This window comes from Musa acuminata, chromosome BXJ1-10, assembly GCF_036884655.1.
Source record: "Musa acuminata AAA Group cultivar baxijiao chromosome BXJ1-10, Cavendish_Baxijiao_AAA, whole genome shotgun sequence".
NCBI lineage: Eukaryota > Viridiplantae > Streptophyta > Magnoliopsida > Zingiberales > Musaceae > Musa > Musa acuminata.
Genome location: NC_088336.1, coordinates 15016717 through 15040149, shown reverse-complemented (window position 1 = coordinate 15040149; position 23433 = coordinate 15016717). Strand labels below are relative to the sequence as shown.

The 23433-nt window shown below is 39.0% G+C and overlaps 1 protein-coding gene across 3 annotated transcripts; it reads left to right on the top strand.

Annotated features, from left to right (window-relative positions):
• The first annotated feature begins 1312 nt into the window (after window positions 1–1312).
• On the top strand, window positions 1313–22421 carry LOC135595209 (protein ESMERALDA 1-like). Of its 3 annotated transcripts, none has more exons than XM_065085832.1 (10): window positions 1313–2117; window positions 13104–13173; window positions 14127–14194; window positions 14307–14395; window positions 17412–17609; window positions 18687–18891; window positions 18978–19145; window positions 20553–20720; window positions 20813–21003; window positions 21083–21677. In XM_065085832.1, the coding sequence occupies exons 1-10, from the start codon at window positions 1320–1322 to the stop codon at window positions 21084–21086; spliced, it is 1959 nt and encodes a 652-aa protein (XP_064941904.1). In that variant the 5' UTR covers window positions 1313–1319; the 3' UTR covers window positions 21087–21677. The 3 variants fall into 3 exon arrangements, with proteins under 3 accessions (XP_064941904.1, XP_064941903.1, XP_064941905.1); XM_065085831.1 differs by lacking the exon at window positions 21083–21677 and adding an exon at window positions 21696–22421 and having other exon boundaries at window positions 1321–2117; XM_065085833.1 differs by lacking the exons at window positions 1313–2117; window positions 21083–21677 and adding exons at window positions 10971–11619; window positions 21696–22421.
• The last annotated feature ends 1012 nt before the right edge of the window (window positions 22422–23433 follow it).

Genomic DNA, 23433 nt, shown 5'->3' with positions numbered 1-23433 from the left:
GAGGCTGGGCGGTGCAACCTCCTCTGTCAGGAGGTAGCACCGCCAGAGCTCAAGTTTCGAGCTCTGCCAGGCGGTGCAACCTCTCCAGTCAGGCGGTGCAACCGCCTGAGCTCAATCTTCGAGCTCTGGCAGAGAGGTGCAACCGCCCCTGACAGAGGTAGCACCGCCCAGAGGCTCAGTCTTCGAGCTCTGCTAGGCGGTGCAACCGCCCCGATCAGGAGGTGCAACCGCCTGATCCCGGAATTCCGGGATTTGATCGTTTTGAGCTCCAAATTTGAACTGGGTTGGGGCCTATAAATACCCCACCCATTCAGCACTGAAAGCACAGCACACACACTCGAAATCTTGATGTCTTTCTGTGTTCCTTAGAGCTCAAAACTGATAGTTCTCCTCTTTCTATTCTTCAAGTTTGAGTTGTAAAGAGAGGAGAGAAAACTTCTGTAAGGGTTGTCTCCTGAGCCCGTCAAAAGGAGTGAAACGGTAAAAGGGCAGTTGGCCTTCGCCTATTGAAGGAAGGCCCCTAGTTGACGTCGGTGACCTCGTCGGTGGAGGAAGCCAAAAGTGGAGTAGGTCAAGACTGACCGAACCACTCTAAATCTCTGGTTTGCTTTTATTTTGAGCACTTTATCATTACTGCAAACCTCCTACATAGCTACTGCTCTCTACGCTTTTACGAACAAGTTTCTAAGTTCTGATCTTTCCGAATCTGCATTCAGACGTAAATCGGTGTTTTCGTACGATCTTTACATTGCAGTTTACATTTACGTTTTGATTCTATTTATAACTGCAAACTGTCTTCTGCGCTTTTACGAACGAGTTTCTTTGCAGTTTACGTTTACGTTTTGATTCCATTTATAACTGCAAACTGCGCTTAGACGCAATCTGCGCTTAGACGCTAACTGCGCTTAGACGCAATCTGAGCTTAGATGCAAACTGCGCTTAGATGCAAACTACGTTTAGACGCAATCTGCATTTAGACGCAAACTGCATTTAGACGCAAACTGCGTAAACTGCGCTTAGACGCAAACTGTGTTTAGACGTAAACTGCACTTAATCATAAGTAATCTTAGAATCGGCTTTTGCATCAAAATAGTTTTTATCGAACGAACGCAGCTTTCGTTTTTAATCGCTGAAAGATTTCCGCTGCACTAATTCACCCCCCCCCCCCTCTTAGTGCTCTCGATCCTAACAATTGGTATCAGAGCGGGGTATTTCTCATTTCGGATTTACACCCGAGAGAAATGGCTCTTCAAGAGGGCTTTTCGGTCTTTCGTCCACCGTTCTTTAACGGATTGGACTACACTTATTGGAAAACTCGAATGAGAGTTTTCTTGATTTCTCTAAATCTGGATTTATGGAATATCGTTGAAAACGGTTTTCAACTTCCCTCTAAACCGATGAACGAATGGTTGGATTTAGAGAAGAAGTATTTTTCTTTAAATGCAAAGGCTATGAATGCCTTATTTTGCGCTTTGGACAAAAATGAGTTCAATCGGGTTTCTTTGTGCGACACGGCTTTTGCTATTTGGCGCACTCTTGAAATCACGCACGAGGGAACTAGTAGAGTCAAAGACTCGAAAGTTAATATTTTACTGCATGATTTCGAGCTTTTTCATATGAAACCAAGTGAAATCGTTGTTGACATGTACACCCGTTTTACGGATGTCGTCAATGGTTTAAAATCACTTGGTAAAAGCTTTTCGGATTTTGAACTCGTTAACAAAGTTTTGCGCTCACTTTCTAAAACTTGGGATTCAAAAGTAACTACTATTCAAGAATCGAAAAACTTGAACCAATTTCCACTTGAAGAACTAATTGGTTCATTGATCACATATGAAATGACGTGCAATGCACGTGAAGAACTTGAGAACCACCTTCCAAAGAACAGGAAGGATTTGGGACATAGAACATTTGAAGACCACTCGAGCATAAGCTCAAGTGATGGTGAACTTAAACTACAAATGAAACAAAAATTAAAAAGTAAAAAGAACGGAACTACTTGCTTTGAACGCAAGAAGAAGAACAAAAATTGGGATAAATCGAGCTCCTCCAAAGACGAGGAGAAAATCAACAAAGGCGAGGTGGCAAACTACGCTTTTACGCCTTTCGACGCTGAGGTAATCAAAATGCCTTTAATTTACTTTGAAATTACATGATGCTTTTCATAAAGTATTTTTCTTTTTTATTTAATTTTCTTGAAAATTGCATGTTTAATAATTTTATAATGAAAATACAAACAATTAGGAATCATGCTTATCATTCTAGTAATTTTGAAAATAATCATGAAAATTGCATGTTTATGATAAACAAAATGATTTTGATTAAAAATACCATATGAAATCATGCTATATGTGGTTGAGAAGTAATAATGTGTATCATGTTGATTTCCATTGTTATTTCTCGATTTTGAGTATATGAAATCATGTTTAATTTGAAGTTATGATTAATGAGTATATATTTTTGAAATTATGTATGATGATTCTTGATATTTATGGATTATCGATTTTCATGATAATAACAATGGCTTTAAAAAAAAAATTGATGCATGTTTTCATAAATGAAAAGGCATGCTAACATGAAATCGACCACTTAAAATGAAACACTTAAAAAGGGGGAAAATATATTATCAATGAAATCATGAATCTGTTTATGTTTTGTGAGCCATAAAAATTATTTTGATGATTTAAATTTGAAATGAGTTTTATCAAAATCATGATCTTGATTTATCAAATTGAATGAATTGAAAATGAATGATAATTTTTCTCTTGAATTATTGTGACTTGTATTCCTTGTATTAATGATATGATTTTTATGCAATTCTTTGTATTCATGAAATATTTATCTCATCACCCAATTATTTCTTTTCAATATTCCTCAAGTGATTATATGAATGCATGAGATATTCATAAATTTATTTTGATGTATGCAAATGAGAAGTTTCGATCATCCATGGTAGGATGCAATGTGACAAATTAATACAATGATGATTTGAAATATTTATGATTTGGAATGATGCATATGCTTTTTATTATGATAATGTATGATGTATCATGAATGCTTAAAAAATTAATTAAATAAATGTTTATATCATGTTAGATGGTTTTACATATTATGCATGATAAGCTATAGTGATGAGTGAAACAATAATTGAAATAATGTGAATGATGAGTTTGGAATCATGCATATAATAATGAGTTTATATGTTTTGAAAATGTGCAAGTTTTAATTTGAAAATATAATGATGCACAAATGAGATTGATACTTCCTTTGTCATGATTTAGAAATTGATGTAAAGGGTTTTTCCCTTCTTTTTGACAATGACAAAGGGGGAGATAGATTACTAGCACAATTCAAGAAAAAGGCAAAAATTATAAAAGAGAAGAAAGAGCTTGTTATCTTGAACATCTCAAAATTGCTAGCTAACGGGCCTTAAAATGTAGAAATTTTTTGCTAGCTTGTATATGGTAAACTTGCTATTATACTACCATGATGATGAGCATGCCTTATCTTCATGATTATATTTGAAAAACTATGGCAAAAATATGTCCGAATGATTAAACGTGTTAAAATTATTTTTCGGACTTTTTTGATTAAATGATCAAATCACTTGATTGCCATAATGATTTTACACAATTACTTGCCATGATTACATGTTGGAAATTATGTGCTTGAATACAAAAAATTTCATGATAGTAAGCATGTTTTACCTTCATGATTGTAATTGAATATCTCTAGTAAAACCCTGTCCGAATGTATGAAAGTGTCAAATTTCATTTTTGGATTTTCTTGATCCTAACAATTGGATTTTCTTGATACATTATCCTCTTCCGAACTTAACAAGCATATGTCATATCAAGTTTAATTCACATCATTGATTTTTGACATATGAAATCATCTAGCAAATGCACTTATCATGTGAAAAATATTTTTCGAGAAACATATTTGATGATTCCCTCTTATAAAAGGAAGATATTTTTACATACAAGGATTTGACTCACTTACATATCTTAATCCTTGCAAAAATGAAGTGTGCTTTAATATCTTATCGATTTGAACTTCACATATGGCTTTCCTCCTTCATGTAAAAAGATAACAAATAAAAAGGAAGAAGCAATAAAAGCTATCTCCATGTCATGTTTTCCTCGAGATGTTTGCATTACTGGTATCCTATCACTCACTGTTGGAAAATGACATGAACCAACTTATGGCATCGCACTTATATTTAAAATTTGCTTATATCGTTCTCCTTGTTGTTGATGACAAAAGGGGAGAAATATATGAATTGATATGTTTGCTATCACTAATGATGATATGGTTGCTATTACTGATGTTGATATGTTTGCTATCACTGATGTCGATATGGTTGCTATCACTGATGCTATGATTAAGCCATACTTGCATCACCAAGAAATATATGATTGCTATCATTGCTATGATTAGGCCATACTTGCATCACCAAGTAATATATGATTGCTATCATTGCTATATGCCCTGTATCAAGATATCAAACAAAAATTTGCATCGTACGAGCTGATATCTTACCATGTGATGCAATGCTACACTTGCTAAAATATTCGAAATGTGTACATCATGAAATGATATCAAAATCTTACTTCACAGCTTTACATGTCGATATCATGCAATATGATGAAATGCTACAATTGATAAACACTTGAAATAGTTGCGTTACGATATCAAAAGCTAACACTGCAAAGGAAGCAAAAATTTGCTAGCTTACAACTTGCATATTTCAAGAAGCAAGAGTTGCCTTCTTGAATATCTCTAAACTGCTAGCTTGCAAGTTCTAAAATGTTGTAACATTGCTAGCTTGCATGTGCTATCTTGTATGCCGTAAAACTTGCATATCTAAAACTTGATAGCTTGAATGTTCTAAGCATGATGTAACAATTGCTAAATTTTCTGGCTTCAAACTTGCATGATGATAACAAAAGATATTATGTTTTTCATGCAATGAGTTAAACTTATATCACAAACACTTGATTGTGGTATTTCTCCTTTTTGTTGATGACAAAAGGGGAGAAGTATGTTGATGATATCACATGTTATGCATAAGATTATGATGACATGTTGCTTAGATTTTTGAATCTAAGAGTTTCTATCAATATGGCATATTGATAGGGGGAGTTTGTTTAAACTCCGGGAGTTAAGTTTAACTCCGTCATCAAGTGGTTGTCATCATCAAAAAGGGGGAGATTGTTGAATCTCGTATTTTGATGATGAAACTACTTGATATATGTTTATGATTTAATCTGCGTTTTGAGTGACGCAGGATGCCTCGATCAGGATGAGACAATTAAAGCAGGAAAATCATGTTGTGCCGGAGGAACATGTCAGAAGATTGGACGTCGGGCCGGTGGATCGGTCGACGTATCGACAGAAGGCTTCGGGCCGTGGACTCGGGCATCGGGCCAAGAAGAGCGGGTATTGTGCCAAGGATATCGGAGTTGCAGAGTCAACTGGCCGATTGGGCAATAGGCTGCAGGAAAGGACGATGCGCCGAAGAATCGGACGAAGCGTCGAGGGACCAATGACATGCCGGACAACTTGGTTAATTGTTTAGGATTAATTGTCTCGATCGAAGTTTTTATTTTGAGTGTGCAGGATTAACTACGATGAAAGTAAGACATGCAGCAGGAGTTGCGCCGGAGTCATGACAATGATCACGTTGGGAGTTCGAGAGCTCGACGGAAGTTCGGACAGTCGTCGAAGGTTCTGCGGGAACAAATCCGAGAAGTCCAAAAGCTTGCCAAAGGAGCTCGTCGGAACTTGCCAAGTGGATCGTCGCAGTCCAGGAGTTTGCCGGAAGTCCGCAGGAGCATCACCGAGGGTTCATCGGATGATCGACGGAAGTTCGTCGGAAACTCGTCGGAAGAAGCAAGTGACGCACCGAAGCAAGCTGCAGAATATGTCTTAGGAAATAATCGTAGTTAGCACTTTGATTAAGTTAGAAATGAGAGGTGATCCCATTAGCTTAATCCTAGGGCAATTGGGCCCCTGAAGAACTCAAATTGGGTCGAATGGTTCAACCCATTCGGACCCAGGTTGCTGTGGGAGGTGCAACCGCCCAGGCAGGGAGGTAGCGCCGCCCAAGCTATGTCTCCCAGCGAGACTGGGCGGTGCATCTGCCCCAGCAAAGAGGTGCAACCGCCCAGGGCTCAGTCTCCGAGCGAGGCTGGGCGGTGCAACCTCCTCTGTCAAGAGGTAGCATCGCCAGAGCTCAAGTTTCGAGCTCTGCCAGGCGGTGCAACCTCTCCAGTCAGGCGGTGCAACCACCTGAGCTCAGTCTTCGAGCTCTGGCAGAGAGGTGCAACCACCCCTGACAGAGGTAGCACCGCCCAGAGGCTCAGTCTTCGAGCTCTGCCAGGCGGTGCAACCGCCCCAGTCAGGAGGTGCAATCGCCTGATCCCGGAATTCCGGGATTTGATCGTTTTGAGCTCCAAATTTGAACTGGGTTGGGGCCTATAAATACCCCACCCATTCAGCACTGAAAGCACAGCACACACACTCGAAATCTTGCTGTCTTTTTGTGTTCCTTAGAGCTCAAAACTGATAGTTCTCCTCTTTCTATTCTTCAAGTTTGAGTTGTAAAGAGAGGAGAGAAAACTTCTGTAAGGGTTGTCTCCTGAGCCCGTCAAAATGAGTGAAACTGTAAAAGGGCAGTTGGCCTTCGCCTATTGAAGGAAGGCCCCTAGTTGACGTCGGTGACCTCGTCGGTAGAGGAAGCCAAAAGTGGAGTAGGTCAAGACTGACCGAACCACTCTAAATCTCTGGTTTGCTTTTATTTTGAGCACTTTATCATTACTGCAAACCTCCTACATAGCTACTGCTCTCTGCGCTTTTACGAACAAGTTTCTAAGTTCTGATCTTTCCGAATCTGCATTCAGACGTAAATCGGTGTTTTCGTACGATCTTTACATTGCAGTTTACATTTACGTTTTGATTCTATTTATAACTGTAAACTGTCTTCTGCGCTTTTACGAACGAGTTTCTTTGCAGTTTACGTTTACGTTTTGATTCCATTTATAACTGCAAACTGCGCTTAGACGCAATCTGCGCTTCTGCGCTTAGACGCTAACTGCGCTTAGACGCAATCTGAGCTTAGACGCAAACTGCGCTTAGATGCAAACTACGCTTAGACGCAATCTGCATTTAGACGCAAACTGCATTTAGACGCAAACTGCGTAAACTGCGCTTAGACGCAAACTATGTTTAGACGTAAACTGCACTTAATCATAAGTAATCTTAGAATCGGCTTTTGCATCAAAATAGTTTTTATCGAACGAACGTAGCTTTCGTTTTTAATCGCTGAAAGATTTCCGCTGCACTAATTCACCCCCCCCCCCCCCCCCCCCCTCTTAGTGCTCTCGATCCTAACACATTTGACCTTGTGCCTTCGTCGTAATGGATTTACCTTCATGCGATTTGGGTTTTCCTGACTCACACGTCTTAGGCGCATTTGGCTTTGCACCTCCACCATAGTGGATTCTTCTTCACGTAGGTCAGTTTTTCCAACTTATGCATCTCGGGCACATTTGGCCTTACACTTCCGTTGTAGCGGATTTCTATTCACACGAGTTGGGTTTTCCTAACTCGCGTCTCAAGCACATTTGGCCTTGTGCCTCCCCCGTAGTGGATTTACCTTCACACGACATATGTCTCGGGCACATTTGGTCTTGCATCTCCGCCACAGCGGATTTACCTTTACATAGGTTGGGTTTTCCCAACTCATGTGTCTTAGGCACATTTGGCTTTATGCCTCCGCCATAGCGGATTTACCTTCATGTAAGTCGAGTAATCTCGACTCACGCGTCTCGGGCGCATTTGGGTCCTCCCTTCGTCGTGATAAATTTCAGGTACTTCCGTTGTGGTAGGCTTCAAGTCATGGTAGATTTTGGGTCCTCCGGTCGTGGCAGGCTTCAAGTCCTCTCTCCATCGTGGCTGATTTCAGGTCCTCCTTTTGTTATGGTGGATTTCGAGTCCTCTTGCGATGGCGGGCTTCAAGTCCTCCCTTCGTTGTGATAGATTTTGGGTCCTCCTTCTGCCATAGTAGATTTCATATCCTCCCTTTGTCGTGATGGATTTTAGGTCCCCTCAAAGTGGCGGGCTTTAAGTCCTCCCTCTGTTGTGACGAATTCCGAGTCCTCCTGCTATGGTAGGCTTTATGTCCTCCCTCCGTCGTGGCGGGCTTCATGTCCTCCCTCCATCATGGCAGATTGCATGTTCTTCCACCATGGTGAATTTCAGGTCCTCCTGTTATGATGGTTTTCAAATCTTTTGTCCATCGAAGCGGATTTTGGGTCCTCTCGCCGTGGCAAGTTTTGGTTCCTCCCACCATGATAGGCTTCAAGTCCTCTCTCTGATGTGGTAGATTTCGAGTCCTCCTACCATGGTGGACTTCAAGTCCTCCCTCTGCTATAGCAAATTTTGGGTCCTCCCTTTATCATAGCAGATTTTTGGTCCTCTCATTATAGCGAGCTTCGAGTCCTCCCTTTGCCGTGGTGGATTTCGGATCCTCCCTCCACTATGACGGATTTTGGGTTCTCTCGCTGTGGTGGGCTTCAAATCCTCCCTCTACCGTGATGAATTTTGGTTCCTCTCATCATAGTGGGCTTCAAGTCCTCCCTCTATCATAGTAGATTTCGAGTCCTTCCGTCATGGCAGATTTCGGGTCCTCTTACTGAGGTGGGCTTTAAAGCTCCCTCAATCATAGCGGGTTTTGGGTCCTCCCTCTATCATGATAGATTTTTTTTCACATGGGGTAGGGTTTTCCTGACAGCGATAGCCGAAACTCCACGGAGAATATCAATGTCTCTTCCACGGTGAGCATAGGGTGCAGGAGGTCGTCCTGCATAATGTAAGTGGAGATCACCTCGAGGTGTCACCCCTCGAGCTTCTCATTGTTGAGGGGCGATGGGATCTTGCAGGCTCTCCCTTATGATGTGGTTCATGAGATCATCGATCAGGGTGGACTTGCCGGAGATTCACCCCTAGCACTATGAAGGTCTTCCCTTCCCTTGCCTCTCCAAAGATGGAATTCAATAGTATCTCGATCCTGGATATCACCTCTAGCAACTCGAGGCAATGGCAGGGTCGATGGTGAAAACGTTCTTGCATAAGAGTGATAGTTTTCGATGCTTGTTCATATTATATGAGAGATTGGTGAAGATGAGGACAAAAGGGATGGAGGCGGAAGGCTAAGTGGTTGTTGGCATCACCTCCGAGGGCAAAGTCATTGAGCTCGAGAACGTGGTGCTCCAAGGAGGCGTAACCATTGTTCTCAGCAACATCGCCATTGTGAGCATCATCGACGTGCTTGAAGAGCTAGCCGAGGGTGATAGACTTTCCGTTGCCGTCACCTCCGGAGTTCTAGTTGGCGTTAGCTTGGGGTTTATGGTAGTTAAGCAGGCTATCACAATCGATATCCTTGGCTTTTGATATTGGGAAGGATCGTCGATCGAACAAGAATATCTTATTCATGAGCAGGGGCATGGTATCATTTCACTATCCCTTTTTATCTTGTGGGGATCTCTTATTGGTTATCAATGCTCATGATGATTGAGCTAATGATTGCAATTGAGATGGTGGTGTTGCCTATTGGGCTAACTAAGGCACACGTGAAATAATAGTTTGCATCATGCCCATTAGCATCTGCACTTGCTAAGTGAAGTTTAAGAACACTCAGCAAGAATGAGCAGGTAGCTCGAGGTTGTCTCCGACGTTGAGAGACTTGGATCATTGAACAAGTGCCCATATCGTGTTGACGTTTGAGCCAATCGAGATGAATGCATCCACACGTGGAAATGGTGCCTGTTGCCCCCCTTGAGTGAAAGTATTGTGGGTCGAGGACAGGGTCTCTTCGCTAGAGTGTTTGCTGATAGGGTTGGTAGGCAAATATTTTTACGATATTAGACTCTCCTTCTAGTGCCAAAATATTAGGAGAAAATACTATTGATGTCTTGGTAAGCCCGACGTGGTCCGGACTCGTGTGCACAGGATTGTTCAAAGTGTTTATGATATGAAAATGTTATGCTTCTAAGGTATCACTTACTTGAAGACCGAGGTCAAGAAAGATTTCCCGATTCAATCCCTCGTATACTCAAGTTACTAATCCGAAAACCCCAAATATGAGTTCGAGTAGTTCAAAAAGAATCTTTTGCATTTGATTTAAAATATTTTTTTATATCTTAGAGAATGAGAATATAACTTATAATTAATTTTTTTTAAAATTTATAATTAATTTTTTTATATCATAATGGTAAGAATGAAGTTGGGGATTGTCTTCTTGTTAAAATAAAAAAAAAGGAAGCTTGTGATTGCTACGACATGTTTTGAATGTTGTCGGGTGACGAGCTGATGGTTTAATCTAAAAAATAGGTACTAAATAAGAAGATGTCACGAACATGTGTACTTCACGAGGCCAAAGACTCCTTTATTGGGTACAAAATGTGATGATGACATTTCGTTCTCGGCTTCTTGATGATAACATTCACGTCACTAGGAATATATTCTTAATTATTTAATGTTTTCATATGAGACAGCTTTCAAGATGGCCCGAAGAAGGGAAAGACTTGATAGTTATATATATATATATATATATATATATCCAAATAGACAGAATCCTGAAAATAATATAAAATGAAAAGAATTAGTCATTTTCATATTTAGCATTGTAATTAATATCAAATAATTTATTTATTTATTTTTTAGAGGGGGAAAAAATATTGTATTAAAAATTAAATCGAAGAGTACAAAATTCTTGTAAGATTGTAGTAACTAGTTTTTTTATGCAAAAAAAAAAAGTTTACATAATAAGCATAAAAAGAATAATGATTTATCTATAATAATTTTAATATATTTTTATAGTTAACCTGAAAAGGTTGATATGAAAGTAACCCAATACATGAGGGTTTCTCAATATATGGAGGGGTGCGTTGACCGCCTCTCCACCAATGAAGTCACGTGTGTCGCCTCGACACCTGCGTGGGGTCCCAACACCGCCTTCACGGGTGCAGTCACCGCCGCCCTCTCGCCCCGTCCCCGTCTCACCACCCTCTCCTCGCTTTCTCTGCTCCCAAGAAAAGAATACAACAACCGCGGGAGCCACGAGGCTCCCCCGCCCCACAAATCCATCCCCCCGAGTCGAACCATCGATCGAGAGAGGGCGAGCGAATCGGAGCGGAGCGACCCTCGTCCGTCGATGCTATGCAGTATCACGCCTACAACCGCCTGGGGAGCGGCGGGGGCGGGGGCGGCGGCGGAGGGGGGACGCCGTCTCCGCCGGCGTCACCGCGGAGGTCGCCGAGGATCCACCGGAGGGCGGGGAAGGGCGGAGGCGGGGGTAGGGCGGCGCAGGGGGCGCCGCGCACCATTGCGCAGCGGATGGCGTGGATGCTCCTCTCCTTCCTCCTCCGGCGTCAGGCCATCTTCCTCTTTGCGCCGCTATTGTACGTCGCCGCAATGCTCTTCTACATGGGCACCGTGCCCATCGACAGCGTGCCCCGCATCATCTCCCGCTCCGCCCCCGGCTCTGTCTACCGGAGCCCCAAGCTTTACGAGCGCCTCCGCCCCGTCATGGATGCCGATAACTCCTCCGACGGGGTCAGTCATTGAAGCCTAGTTAACGCTCTTCTGATTCTCCTACTCTGAATTGTTTTGGATCCGCGCCCCTTTTTCTTCTTGTATTTTCTTTGGGTTTGTCTCTTCTCGGGAGTAATAACGCTGCGGTTTCTATTTCGGATCATTTAGATTCGTGGTGTTGTCAGATTTTGCATCTTTCCTGCGAACCTAAGAGATGCCTAAGCATGAACTGATATGGAACGATCATAACCTCGCCGGTACAATTGCTTCATCGCATCTTCAATGCCCATAATTGAGTTGGAACTCTTGTCCAGATTGTAAAATGACAATGCAGCTACTCTAGATGTTTCCTGATAAAACCTAATTCATCAAGCATTGATTTCTCTCTCTCTCTCTCTCTCTCTCTCTCTCTCTCTTCTTTATCTATCTCTACTGTGCCAGGTTCAGCTCTATTAGATTTTTGTTCTGCCATTCATTATGCTTATGGTAGGATCCATGTGTTGTGGTACTTATGGCTATTAAAGTCGACTAGGGATCACCAGTAAAAGAATCATATGGTGTCCTTATGCAGCTGTAAAACTAGGAGCTAGAAGTTTTCACTTGAAGATGATGTTATCACGACAGTAGGCATGAAATAGCAGTTAATGTTGATGATGTATACAACATAGGCTGATCTAGGATTCCGTGATCTCCTTTCTCCACACCTGTCATCTCACCACAACAGGGACACACACACAATAGGTAAGATGCAAGAACAAAAGAACTCTAGTTAGACTTCTCTGCATCTGAAATAAAATAGTGTTGATAGTTTCTTTCTTTTGTATGCATGTTCACATACCAGAATTGAAAAAGTTTAGTTTATCTCATTGCATATCTTCAAAACTAAACATGACTTTCGTTCTCTGTCCTTTTAACTGAAGGTTGGGCTCCTGTCTACCATTTTAGCTCATCATAGTTCGATGCCAAAATTGTTGAATGGTGTCAATTTTTTTTAGTTACTAATATACTGGAGAGAAGTAATTGAGCTAAAGATTATAAATAATGCTAACTCTGTCAGAAAAACACATGATGCCAGCAAAATGAAAAACAACATGTGTTTAGGCATCCAATGGTCTACATGAAAATAATCCAAGACATTTGCAAATGAAGGGCATGTTCCAAAACGTATATTTCTAAATTGGAACCAATTGAAAGTGATGCGCTAGGAGAATAAGGATAATGTTATATCCCGGATGCACTTCAAAATACTTTTTAGGCATCGGAAGCAATTGGAAGTCAGATGTACTTGTGTTGGATTTAGCTGCACCTGTTAATACAAAGTTGATAATTATTCTCATGTCTCTCCCACCAAATAATGTCAATTCTGACAATTTAATTTTTTCATTTTCATTTATTAATACTAGTATGGATTATGATTTTTATTGAAACTATATCCCATTGTTGATGACGTAACTCTTGGTAAAAAATTTCAGCTAGTGACTAAAAAATATTGTATATTTTTGTAGTTAGCAACTGTGTGGAAGCACTCTTTCAAAGGTGGCGGGTGGCGACCCTGTATACACACATCTAATGATGGTACAGTTACTCATTGAATCTTTCTATTGCTCTTTTTTTCCTGGAGAATAATATCTAACTCGTTAAAGAAAATTCACTTGTGCTTTCAAAGAATAGCATAACAAATTTTATAACTCATTGATGCTCCTGATTCAGTACTTTATCTTGAAATATTATGTAGTAATTACTAAGAATTGTTTTTTAAAATGATCCTTTGATCTTAACTTTTAGATTAATATTAAAATACTTAATGGAGTTCCTTTATCCTTTAATGCCAAGATCTAATTTGAGAGATAATCATGATATTCTTTTAAGATCTATTGGTAAAGAAAAGGTGAAACTACAAAACCACTTGGAAGTATATCATTTTCTTGGACGTCTTGAGGTATTCTTTCTGGAACACATGCACTAGAAAGAGGATTATACTGTGGAATGCCCTATTGTATGAGCCATAAAAGTAATTGAACTGATTGTAACCACAAACTTATGACTTATTTAAGAACAGAAAAATATACTTGTAATCCCAGCTTAGCATTATCATGCTATGTTAACTATGTTAAGAAGTGTTAATTAGGGGCATACAATTCTTTACAAGTGTGTCCCCAATGAACTTGTACATGTGTCACTCAATAAGCACTTAAATAAAATCTTACTATTGCTTCAAAAATTAATTATTTGATTTAGAACTGGAAAAGAAACTAAACTTAAAACCCATACGTAGAGATTGTGAACATTATGAGTTAACTTTATAAATGCTATGAATAAACTTTCAGCTTAATTTATATGTCACCTTCAATTAATCTCTTCCTTCATGGTATTCATCTGATTGATTATCGGAAGTCTTGACTTGTATAGCAATCAGTTTTTTCTTTCCTCAAGATCTTGGTTGATTTTTACAATCTTTAACAACATTTTTCCTGATTTATGTATAATTGGTTACTTTACTGAAGACATCTTTTGTTTATTTTATGCAGCTTTGCCTGATTCAAATGGCTACATATATGTTGAGGCAAATGGTGGCTTGAATCAACAGAGGACTTCTGTTGGTCCCTTCTTCTCCATGATGAATACTCTATTTTTCTTATCTTCCGTTCCTGGTTATGTCATTTTGCAGTTTTTGGCTCCTATTTATACCTTTTTATAATCTTTTGCAGATATGCAATGCGGTTGCGGTAGCAGGATATCTGAATGCAACACTTGTTATTCCTTATTTCCACTATCACAGCATTTGGAGAGATCCTAGGTTATCACCAATATCTTTGTCTCATAGTTTTCGTTTGTCATTACATTTATGACCATTCATTATTCTGAGAAAAGAGTTTTCATTCTTTCATAAACACCCTCCATCCTATTTTGTTTTAACAACTTGGCTATCCTGGATGTAAAGGTTGCATTTTTGCCACAAATTGATCCACTGTATACATCTTTACCCTGAATCTTGGCTTTTTTTTTTTCTGACCAAGACACAAGAACCCAACTATTTGAGGTTGGCTCCGTACATCTTTTACCACCATTGAGTGAACCCATGTTCATATGAGATCTGATAATTTTATACTAGTTATAAGTTATCAGATGCGACCTTCAATCTAACCTTAGATCGAAAAAGATATAACAATATTGACACACAGGTAGGTGGATGACAATGAATCACAAGTATGATTGGCATTTATTGAATGGTTTACTGCTTGGTTTGATAATGGATGTTTGTCGCTGTGTGCTACCAAATTTAATTCGTTGTTGGATTTGTTAACTAAGTTACAAATAATAAGTTTCTGTTATTCATGCATACTTGTGATGCTTCTATTTGGGATTCTCTTTCTGGTAGTTAAATACTGCTACCTAGTGTTTATCTTGTCCTGATATGGCTACATCTTTCTTTCACTTTAGCTTTTTGGACATGCCTATTGTCCTGCTGGTTTTGATAACATCGTCTTCTTTGAGAAATGTCAATCCCATACATGTTTTTATTTCAAAGTGACACTATGTATTTGTGATCGAGGAGGAAAAACTAAAAGATCTTGTATTTTGTAAATAAATGATGTAAGGCGTTAATATGTCTATATCTAGAGTCTAGGAGGAAAACCCAAAAGGTCCATTGTATTTTTGTATATAAATGATGTAGACATTAACAATTTGGTATCAAACAAATGGCTCAGAACTACTGAATTAAGTAAATAGAAACCAGTCATAAAACGATCTTCATGTGGTATTTAAGACCAAAATCTAGTGAAGGGGCTTGACTTTGGGCTGAGAATTCAACCATCTTTATTAACATGTTAACATGTGTCCTTACAAAATTTTCCCATACGAAGTGGTTTTGTGGAGGGTTCAGTCAATCTCATTTTTTTCTCTTGGCATTCTTGACAATAGGTCCTCAGTTTAGTTTGTTGGTGCAGAATGTTTTGGCTATGATTCCTGTCGCAATCAAGCTGCAAGTTATATTGGCTACTAGAACATTGAACAAATATCAACTTCATAAATTGCCCAAGGATCCATAATTATGGACAGATTCTAGATTCTAGGCATTTGGTCAACATTTTTCATTCTTCATTGCAGATATATTGGTGGCAAGCTTTTTCAGTTTAGTATAGTTTTAGGAAAGATGCAAGGGCACCTTAAGCAGCATTGTACAACTGTGTTAATGGCTCGTCTTAGTTCTTTATTGGTAACTAATTATAAGGTTGATTCCAAATTGTGAACAGTGATTACAATCGGCGCTCGGGCGAGGCGAGGTGAGGTGAGGCCCGAGCACCTCGCTTCATTTCCAGGCGGTGCGCTTCAAAGAGGCGTCGCCTGGGCGCTCGCCCGAGCCCAGGCGTTGGGCACTTCGGGCGAGCGCCTAGGTTAAACCAGGCAATCGAACTAGATTTTTAGGTCTGGTTGGTCTCCGATGCTTTAGTTGGTTCAATCGAACCAACTAAATCATCGATATCAGGCTCCCTCTCGCGATTTCCCCGACTTCCCTAACCCTAACACTTGCGATTTTGTCGTCAAGATTTCTTCTCCGTTGTCGCTACTCTCTGTTGCCGCCGCCACTATCGTTGCTCGCCGCTACTGTCGCTACTCGCTGCTGCCACAATCTCGCTCGCCGCTGCTATTGCCGCTCCCGCTGTCGCCACCACTCGCCGCTGCTGCTGTCGCTTGCCGCTCTCGCTCCAGCTACAGCTGTCGCTTGCCGCTCTCGCTCCAGCTACAGCTGTCGCTTGCTACCGCTGTCGTTGCCTCAGCAGCCTCGGTCTTCTCACACTCTTCTCACTATATAATTAACATTATATTAACAGTATACTGCTAACTGTATACTAATATTAGTATTTTATTTATTAGATTAATAATATGTTATTTTGATTTTAATACTATTAATTTTTATTTATTTAAAATTATTGTTAGGTTTCAGAATAAATGGCAAGTGTACAGAGCAACTCAATAGATTTGATGTAAAATTTTATTGTTTTGATTTTTGAGACTTTTTATTAATATGACATTGTGATTTTGTACCCAATTTTCTTAATTTAATAATATTTTTATTTAAATAATTATATTTTTTAATTATATTATATATTTTTATATTTTAGCATCTCGCTTCGCTCGGGTGAGCGCCTCGGGCGTTTTTGGACCTTAGTGCCTTTTAGCGCTTAGCGCTTTTTAAATCACTGATTATGAAAAAAAAAAAAAATTTGCTTATCCAGATTATGGACTGTCATGTTGATAGACAGGGATTCGACATGTGCCATGCTATTGACACATGACCAAACCAATTTTTGGCTTGTGCCAGCTAGCATGGCATGGCACTTACACAGCCAGAAAGGTATTAATGGGCTACTGTACTACAAGATTGCAAAAACATGATCCAGATGATTTTGGTTGTTGTCAACATTCAAGTGCAATTTTTTATGCTAAGTGATTTGCATAGGGAAGAGGAACAGGGTCAGATTTGAGGATTGGTGCATTGTTTCATTCTAAACCTCTAACATTTTGTTCCAGAAACAGAGTCCTGTTATAAATATTCCAGCATCCTCACATATATTTGCCTAAACCTATGTAGTTCTTTTAACTGTTCTATTATGACGTACTTTCTTGCCTTTGTTTTGTATTCTAATCATGTTTCTTGTCCTTTTAAATATTGCTTGATCTAGAAGTTTTGTATATTCATGTATTAGTTACATGAATAATCAGGCTATCATTGAAACTGCTTGTCTGTGCCTCATTCATTTGTCAAAAGATTTAAGATGTTTTGTCTGACATATTTGACAATGGTTCAGCAAATTCAATGACATCTACGATGAGGATCACTTCGTCAATACTTTGAAAAGTGAGGTGCAGGTAGTTCATCAGGTTCCTGAATATATAATGGAGCGATTTGGTCACAACTTGAGCAATGTGTTTAACTTCAAGATAAAAGCTTGGTCCTCTATTCAGTACTATAAGGATGCTGTTCTTCCTAAGTTGGTAGAGGAAAAGTTAGTACTTTATTATTTTTATCATTTTCTCGTAATTTACAGTTCGAAGGATTACCTAGACATTTGCATTCTATTGTGGTTTTCCCCCTTTATTTTATATTTTCTATGTTAGTGTTCTTTATCATATTTGATTTGTTCATATATTTTTTATAACTCAGTTGTATAATGTATTGCTGCATTTTCAGTTTTAGGAAAGTTATGTGATAGTAGCAAGTTGGTCGTTTTATTTTTTATAAGTATGATATTTGAAGTTATGCTATCTAATGTTTACATTTGTATTTGTTTAATATTGTTTACAAGTTATATAGAAAACATTTTTAGACATCACAATTTTGGAGTATAAAATAATAATCAAATTTAAAACCATAAATTTGTCCAAACATTAGGGTAAATGAGGCATTAGAAAAAACCATAAAGAGGATGAAAATGGTAAGAGTATAGGTCTTAATCGTATTCCTTTTGAAGTTTGGAGGATTTTATGAGATCAACAAGTAGTTCACTTCGAGGTCAAACCTGAAACATCTTGATTCTAGACTGAAATCAAACACAAGGACTAAATTTGGTTTAGTATTGGACTGCTACATTTCTGGTATACCAGTCCATACCACTCGGGATCACCTGAAGAAGATAAAAAGCTGATCAGTGCAATGTGTATTAATCGATATTTGGATCTATGGGTATTGTTATATTTGAAAGTTACACCAACTTGTACTTCCCGATATCACTGAAAAACATAAATGTTGATCAGTATTTAGCCATATATTTCAGTATTGATCGTTGGTTGCATTGGTACATAGTGGTTGTACACACTGGTCAGATGGTCAGATCTGTATGTAAAACCTTGGTTTCTATTTACTAGTTTACTTAATAAATATCTAATATCTAAAAGAACCCTGATGATTGCATAGATGGCAGTATTGATGACATAAGTTGCAATATGTATTGCCTGCATGAAAGCTAATACTTTTATAATTTGAATTCTTATAATGCATAAAGATACATGTAGTTCTGCTGTTATGACATACAACCATGATAATTCTGTTATCGCTTAACAAATTTGTCTTTAATATGGATCAGGTTTATCAGGATATCTCCTTTTGCAAATCGGTTGTCATTTGATGCCCCTTCCACGGTACAGCGCCTAAGATGCTTGGCAAATTTTGAAGCATTACAGTTTTCAAATCCTATAGCAACTTTGGCTGAAAACTTGGTTTCTCGAATGAAAGAGCACAGTAAAGATAATGATGGGAAATATATTGCAGTGCATCTTCGTTTTGAAGAGGTAAACATGAATTCAAAATAGCTTTGTTTTTGCTGAATCTTATGTCATTCGGTTGATATGATTGGTGTATTTTACATCTTTTCCAGGATATGGTTGCCTTCTCTTGTTGTGTATTTGATGGTGGTGAAGAAGAGAAACAGGAGATGAATGCTGCAAGAGAGAGAGGTTGGAGAGGAAAATTCACTAAACGTGGTCGTGTCATTCGACCTGGGACAATTAGGATAAATGGAAAATGTCCGTTAACACCTTTAGAGGTATAGCTTTCTTTCTAATTAAGTCAAGGGCTGGTTACTTTTGACATTTGAATGATCTGGTTGATGGTCGTTTAGTATCCTATAAAAACATTACTGCCATTAAGGTTCACTGAATGGCATGAACCTAACTTAGGAAGGAAATACGAAAAAACTCACTAAAATTAAAGAATTTATACGCACAAGACTAGTTTTATGATGATTATTGTAGGTGATCAAATTGATACATCACATGGCTCATACAAACATGAAACAGTAATGGCTTACTTATTTCATCGTAGATTTTCATCTTGTTGGTTTCCTCTCTATATTTCCTCTCATTCTGGCTATGTAACTATGATTCTTGTCATTGCCTCTAGAGCTCCCTTGGCTACAGATCAGGTGTGTATGACCTGAATTGTTGAACCGCATAAGGCACATGTATTTGAGATCCAATTTCTTTATGGGAGAACTTTCAAATATTTCTATACTAATATTGGGATATACCTAGTTGCTATTTGTTAACTTATTTCATGTCATTCTTTTGAGATGTCATATTGGTCAAAATATACTACTGTCAGGGACATAGCCTGAAATGGACAACAACTATTCTCCGGTTCTTGCTGCATTATTGATTTGATAATATGGCGAGATCTTTTCATTATATGGCCTCTCATGGTTAGATCATTGGAATTGACTGCAAGAGTGTTCATTGCATGATGAAGTCTTTTCAGCACACCTTTTACTCTTGCCACTTAAGATCTTTTCTGTTTTTTTGACAAACTTCAATGGAAGACATCATTTTCTGAATAATTACCATCTGTAGAAGCAATTGATTAAATTCCTCGTCTTTCTAGTCAAAATTCTACTCATCCATTAGTTTGGTAGTTGAAGAACAAGACTTTATATAGTCTATCATGCAGAACTTGAAACATATATCAATGAGGATTTAACTAGTCAACCTTATCTTCTGCACAAATATTCTAACAAGTGAAGTTTATGATTTTACTTCTAGATAATTATTTGCATAAACAAGGTAGGTTCCTGCAGGATTCTATTACGGTAGTAGGTTGGAGATACAAGCAAATATAATGGAGTTGGAATGGCATTCCATGACATGCTAAACATTATGCATAGACAGCTGGCTATCATGCCTTGTGCCATGGGCAAAGCTTCAGTCTTCAGGTTGACATGGATATGTGAGCCTAAAGTAATTCTAGTTTTAAAAGTAATATTAGATGGATTGGTTTTTAGTCTGCTTCATGAACATTAAGCGGCTAAAATCACTTACTGCTTTCACAAACTTCAATTTGTTATTTTCTTTTCTCCATGAATTAGCAAAGATGCTCAAAGATGTAGTTTTATTTGGTCATCCTAAGCATTATAATATGCTTGACTATCTTCCAATTATCACTTCATATATGTCATCAGGTTGGTTTGATGCTCCGCGGCATGGGCTTCGGTAACAATACTGCAATTTATTTGGCTTCTGGAAAAATTTACAAAGCCGAGAAGACTATGGTTCCGCTTCTTGAAATGTTCCCCCTTCTACAAACTAAAGAAACATTAGCATCAACAGAGGAACTTGCTCCATTCAAGGTGTTTAGATTCTGTTCCTTGTTCTCTAAGATCGTATGTAGTTTTATCTATTCTTTTCACCATAGTTTGCTTTAAATTGACAATGCTTGCAGAACTATTCCTCCAGGATGGCTGCAATAGACTACAGCGTGTGCCTTCACAGTGAAGTATTTGTGACTACTCAAGGTGGAAACTTCCCTCATTTTCTGATTGGCCACAGGAGATACTTGTATGGTGGGCACTCTAAGACTATCAAACCTGACAAGAGGAAGCTAGCATTATTGTTTGACAATCCAAATATAGGGTATGTCTGTTCATCTTCCTAACATTGTTTCATTAGATTTTATCAAGTCTGCTCTTAGTATTTGTCATTTTCAACTCAGGTAGTTATGATATGACTGTGTAGAAACTTGATGGACACACAAAGAGACAATACAACAAATGCATGTGCATTGCAACACCCTTTCTTGTGTCCAGATGGTGTAGGGGTATCAAGAGCAAGTTTGTATCGTAGATTCTGACAATCAGGTGTTTTTTTCCATTTAAAAGTTAAATGGCAGCATAAATTTTGTAGCCTGTAGCCAGTTTCTACCTAGAGTCTGGAAACCAGGTGTTTCATGCCTTTCCATTGAGATCCGGCAGTCTAATATCCTGTAGCCCGTAGCCACACCCACATTTGGGATTCGTTTTGCTTGTGAAAGTTTTCTACCTAATGATAGTATTTGGGATTATAAAAAGAAAGGTTCTTTGCCAGGCATTTTTTTGAGAGAAGTTTCAAGTAGCACTCAATTGTTTAAAATATTCATACGGTGCTTTTATTCATCTTCGACTTCCAATAATGACTTAGAAAGGCAACCATGATGACTGTTTTTAATCCTCATTATCTTTTGACTTAGTAGTTTCGTTCCTTGCACATCTGTTTATCATTCGTAACATTCCCTCCATAAACTTTTGCACCTTATATGATGTAATACCTTCTACCTACTTGTTGAACAGATGGAAGTCCTTGAAGCGGCAATTACTAAATATGCGAGCTCACAGTGATGCGAAGGGAATGGAGATGAAAAGACCAAGTGACTCATTATACACATTCCCGTGCCCTGACTGCATGTGCCGCTTAAACAAAACAGAAGTTTCAAAGTCTTCCTCGGCTCGATAGTATCGGTTCAGGAAATTTTGGCTAAACATTTGAAATGATTCACCTGATATTGAAATTGGTGCATCATCCATTCTTTCATTGGATTCTTAAGAAAGCACAACGTCATTCCAAGTTGGCAGCCTCCATTATTTTGAGCGCGTAGTTGCTAATCTTTACAGCCTGGGATTACTAGATTTTGTATAGTTGATTTGTTGATTGAAGGGAACCTCGTCATTGTTTCCCGGGCGCTGACTGACACTTGGACTTGCATCCACAACCTCTGGTACCGAAGCCTGGAAGCCGTATTGGTGCTCAGCGTCAGCAGAGGCTTGTACATTACTCGAATTCTTATTCACTTAATATGCAAATATTTGCATAGAGGGCAAATCTGGAGTCATCCAACATGTGGGACAGCAAAACCTTTTGTCTTTCTCTGTTGTAGCTTGATCTTATTCTTTGAACACTTGGATGTCATCCTTGTTTTGTCTAGCTTTAGGATACTCACCTCACGTGGAGGAGGAGGTAAGAAGAAAAATCACTGTATGGGCATGTGAGGTTATTCAAAGTTTTCCTCATTGTTTTCAGTTTTTGGTTATGTAATTAATGACAAAACATTTGGCTGCTAACTGATGAGAATGCTTCGAGCAGAGGAGTCGGGCGATTGGAAGTTAGGATGTTCTCAAGGAGTTGTTGGTTTTAGGAAGCCCAAGCCCTTATTGATGATGACCATTGAGACGGATGGATGGATGGGTAGAAGAGCTTGTTACTTGTCAAAAGCAGACTTTGGCTACTGTTATTGGTGTCTTGTGATGCTGATCTCCAAGTGGACGACCATCCACAGGCAGGCACGTGTGAAGACTTATTCCACGTGCGTGCGTGTAAAGTAAGGAGAGGTCAGTCAGGGCAGTGGAATGGAAAGGTGGCAGTGGCCGATGGACTTATTCCACTTGGACCTAAATGCTTATAAGGTGGAGTTGAAAAGCCTCATAATGCGTTTCGCAATTGAGCCTCCGTCCCTCCTTTTTCTTGATCTTACAACAACAGATTTAGGTTTTCCATTGGCTCCTTCCAACTCTTGTTGATGTTGGTTGGTGGGTCACCACCACTCTCTCTTTCACTCAGCTTGGGTGTTGGATTGTCATCATCATGTTTCCACCCACTTCTACCCGCGACCCAACCTGCCTGGGTGTGACGAAAGATCCACCAGATGCAATACATTATTTATTTATTACATGAAATGTTTTATTTATATATATGTATATATATGTATATATATTTCAAAACAAAACAAAACAAAGCAAAGAAACAAGGAAAGAAATCCACGTGGTTTGAAAATTCAAAGATTGGAAGCAGTAAAAGAGAAAAGACTTTTCCCCGTTTTTCTCGTTGCCTTTTGACTCGAACAAAATTCAACCTCAGCTACCGTTGACAAACAATATGATTATTGGACGTTGTTCGGATTCACATAAAAGTCAAAAGTGTCTCATGCCGGGATTCTTCGTCTCACCCACCCCTGTCCTGTCCTTAATCTCACTTGGCAAAACGTTTCACGTTGTAAACTGGCATATTTTAGTCTCCCTGTGGAACATTAAATAA

Bases quoted from the DNA above. Each gene is read 5' to 3' on its own strand.
- LOC135595209 (XM_065085831.1), top strand. From the start codon at position 1,398: ATGAACGAATGGTTGGATTTAGAGAAGAAGTATTTTTCTTTAAATGCA. The intron at 2,118-13,103 runs GTAATCAAAATG...ATATTTTTGTAG, and splicing joins TTACGCCTTTCGACGCTGAG to TTAGCAACTGTGTGGAAGCA. The intron at 14,396-17,411 runs GTTATCACCAAT...ACAATGGTTCAG, and splicing joins AGCATTTGGAGAGATCCTAG to CAAATTCAATGACATCTACG.